The sequence below is a fragment of the Furipterus horrens genome, unplaced genomic scaffold, assembly GCF_987537825.1.
Source record: "Furipterus horrens unplaced genomic scaffold, mFurHor1.1.pri manual_scaffold_2, whole genome shotgun sequence".
In the NCBI taxonomy this organism is placed as follows: domain Eukaryota; kingdom Metazoa; phylum Chordata; class Mammalia; order Chiroptera; family Furipteridae; genus Furipterus; species Furipterus horrens.
Window position 1 is genome coordinate 46423394 of NW_028327172.1, and position 3435 is coordinate 46426828.

General features: G+C 51.2%; 1 protein-coding gene across 1 annotated transcript; it reads right to left on the bottom strand.

Moving 5' to 3' along the window:
• Positions 1 to 1493: 1493 nt before the first annotated feature.
• On the bottom strand, positions 1494 to 3143 carry LIPT2 (lipoyl(octanoyl) transferase 2). Its single transcript, XM_090267765.1, has 2 exons — positions 2652 to 3143; positions 1494 to 2156 (listed from the first exon to the last, which is right to left on the bottom strand). The coding sequence occupies exons 1-2, from the start codon at positions 3115 to 3117 to the stop codon at positions 1927 to 1929; spliced, it is 696 nt and encodes a 231-aa protein (XP_090123891.1). The 5' UTR covers positions 3118 to 3143; the 3' UTR covers positions 1494 to 1926.
• Positions 3144 to 3435: the final 292 nt, after the last annotated feature.

Here is a 3435-nt window from a genome sequence, read left to right on the forward strand (position 1 = left end):
AATGTTATTAAAATTAGCGGGAGAGGGGGTGGGTTGGGTGGGGGAGAGAAATTAGGGGAAAAGGGGACAACTGTAATTGAAAAACCAAAATTAAAAAAAAAAGTTATTAAAATTAATATCAACTTTTTAAATGTAGCTACTAGGAAATGTAGATTTATAATGACACTCACATTATATTTCCATTGGACAGTGCTTATGTAAGAGAAAACTGAAGCCCAGAGTGGGTAAATGACGTGCCCATAGAACCAGATCTGGGACTAGCGTTACCTGACTTTTCATTCAAGGCTCTTTCCATGCTAACTGCCTGTGGTAGTCAGTCTCCAAGATGGTCCCTAATTATCCTCACATCCCATCATTCCTTTCCACATGGAGGAGGGCTCACTTATTAGGGGACTGCAGAAATGACTTGAGTGATTTCCAATGCTAGGTTATAAGACATTGTGGCTTCCACATTGTCTCTCTGGCATCACTTGCTTTGGGGAAAGCCAGTGGATGGGTCATGAAATCATTGAAGTAGCCCTTATGGAGTGGGCCACATAGTGAATAACAGGCTTCCTATCAACAACCAGCACCAACCAAGCATGTGAGTGAATGACCTTGGAAGCTGATCCTTCAGCCCCAGTCAAGCCTTCAGATGACAGCTGCCCAGCTGACATTTTGACTGCCACCTGAGATCTTGACCCAGAACCGCCCAGCCAAGTTCTCCCAAATTCCTGACCCACAGACTATATATAATATTTGTTTTATGTTTTGGGGTGACTGGCTGGTTTGGCTCAGTGGATTGAGCGTCGGCCTGCGAGCTAAGTGTCGCTGGTTCGATCTTCCAGTCAGGGCACATCAGAGAAGGAAAACTCTGACTCCAAAAAACCTCCGCTGCCTTGCGGCATACCTCTTCAGGGGAAAGGCTAAGGGAGTAAACCCCGACAGAAAATCCGGAGCCGGAGTCCCTAAGGCGGTTCGACGTTGTAGTCAACACCGGCAACTCCTGCGGCGCACCTGAAGCCAAGCTGTATTGACTCCGTCTTTCCCTTGGACCCTTCAGCTGCGAAGAGAGGGGGGGTCTGCTGCATGGGCAACAGCAGACCCTCCATATCACCCTGCCCAGGCTCTGTAGCTTCAGCTTCACTGGAGAGGACACTCCAGCGTCATCACAAGATGTCGATTCAACACGGGAGGAGACAGATACCGTGTCACTCCCGAGTTGGACTGCACAACCATTCTCGGCGGTGCAGATAGACTCTTAAGAAGCTACACCATCGTCTCTCGAGACGGACGGCTGCCGACGACGACGACGACGATGTTTTGGGGGTAATTTGTTACACAGCAATAGATAACTAATATATAACCCTGTATACTTAAGCAATCTTATATAAGAAAAACTTCTATCTTTGGGAAATGTTCTGATTTTCCCCAGCCTCTGGCCTGGTTTAGGTTACCTAATTAAAAATAGCTTATCAGGCTTGGGGAATTGAACTCAGGCAGACAGGGTCCCATTCTATTCTTTAAAGAAGTTTTCCCTTTATTGCAGAGTGATCACATCACCTTCACCTGCGCCATTCAGAGACATGATGCCTACGAAATCAAAGGAACTGGAACCCCAGAATTGCCCAATTAAATACAGTATCGAGGAAGTAGTAAATGAGAAATGACACTCTAAGCGTAGAAAACGGTATCAATAGTAGTGTTAATACATTATCTTTAAATAGCATGTGTTACTCTTCATATTTTCACTTCTATATGAGGTAGGTGGGGAAGATATAAATAAACCAGGTTACATATGAAGACAATGGCTAAGAGCTCTTGATTTGCCCATCTTCTCATGGTGAGTGAATGACAGGGCCAGATCTAGAATCCGGGTTTCAGTGACTCCAAGTCAGGCCTGGTGCTTTCCAAGGTAGGTCCTGGCTGTAATAACATGAACACTCTTCAGTTGAAACTGTTCTCTGAGATCAAGGTGCACTTGTAGGTCTCCTTAAAGGCGTCAAGGAAAGGTGGTATAACTTCATCCACAGTGATGTGCCTCTGGAGCTCCTTACTTAGGGAAGTGACGCCTGTCCCAACCAGCCCACAGGGCACAATGTGCTCAAACCACGTGAGGTCTGTAGAACAGTTTAGAGCCTGGCCGTGGGACGTGATGTGCCTTCCACAGCGGACACCTGCAAGAGAAGGCAAAGGGTGTTAGAATCAATACCGTCCCTCCCAGGCTTCAGGGTCCCTCTCAGTGTGTTGAAGGCACTGGACTAGATCACTCATTTTCCAACTTTGTTTCTGGAGCACCCAAGGGGTTGTGCACAGGTCGGAGAGGGGGACAAGATGAGGGGGAGTGGTGTGTGGCTCCACAATAACTGAGCTTATTATGGAGATTACAGAAAATGCCTTCAACACAGAGTTTCTGTTGCTTAAAAGAAAAGTGTGAAAACTAACTGCCCTATTGTCTAACATTGTGAAGTAACCTGGCAATTCACTTCTCATGTCTCCCAATTTGAAAAGTTGTACAAGATGACTCCTGAGGGCCCTCCTGGCTCTGAGCATAACACATCAGTGAAAAGGCTTAAAACCCTTTAAGCATAGCAGGTTGTTCTAACTCAAAGCCCGCCCAGGATACACCTCGATTGGCCCCACCCCGCCAGGCCCCGCCCCGAGACGCTCACCAATAGCGCAGATCTTTCGGTCATCCAGCCAGACGCCGGTGTAGGGCGGTGGCCGCGCGCGGGCGCCTTGCAAGCCCTGGAGGACGCACAGGCGCACCGCGCACGCCTCCAGCGCCGCCACGTGGGTGCGCAGGCGCAGGCCCACGCGCCGCAGGTCGAGTACCGGGTGGCAAAGGAGCTGGCCCGGACCATGGAAAGTGGCCAGACCGCCGCGGCCTGTGACGTGCACCTCGGCGCCCAAGGCCCGCAGCCGCGTCACCTCCTCGGGCGTCAGGCCGCCGCGCAGCCCGGCCGTGTACACGGGCCCTGCAGGCTCGCAGAGCAGGAGCGCGCCTGCCTCTGTGCTCGACACGGCCTCGGGGCCTGGCTCCGCCTGCAGCAGCCGCAGCCAGCGCTCCTGCAGTGCCAGTAGCTCAGCATACGGCACCCGACCCAGCCGCACGAGCCGTACCACGGGTTGTTTCATCGTGCCCGTCAAGGCGCCCGCGCGGCCCCGCCCCTGACCTGGGCCCGGGGGCGTGCCTGGAGGGGTGGGGCTTAGGGGAGAAGTCCTGAGTAGCTGCTCCTAAGGGCTCATTACAGGCTCTTAAGTGAATGTGATCCCAACATCCAGTAGTAATAACAAGGTGTGTCTCTTACGTTCATTCATTAATGTCAGAAATCGGTACTTAGGGCCTGCCTGTGCCTAAGGCGCTTGATACCGTGGTGCACCGGTCCGGGAGTGGGGAAGATCTGTCCTGAGAAGCTTACATTCTTACAGCAGACAGTAAGCAAGCACTAAAGC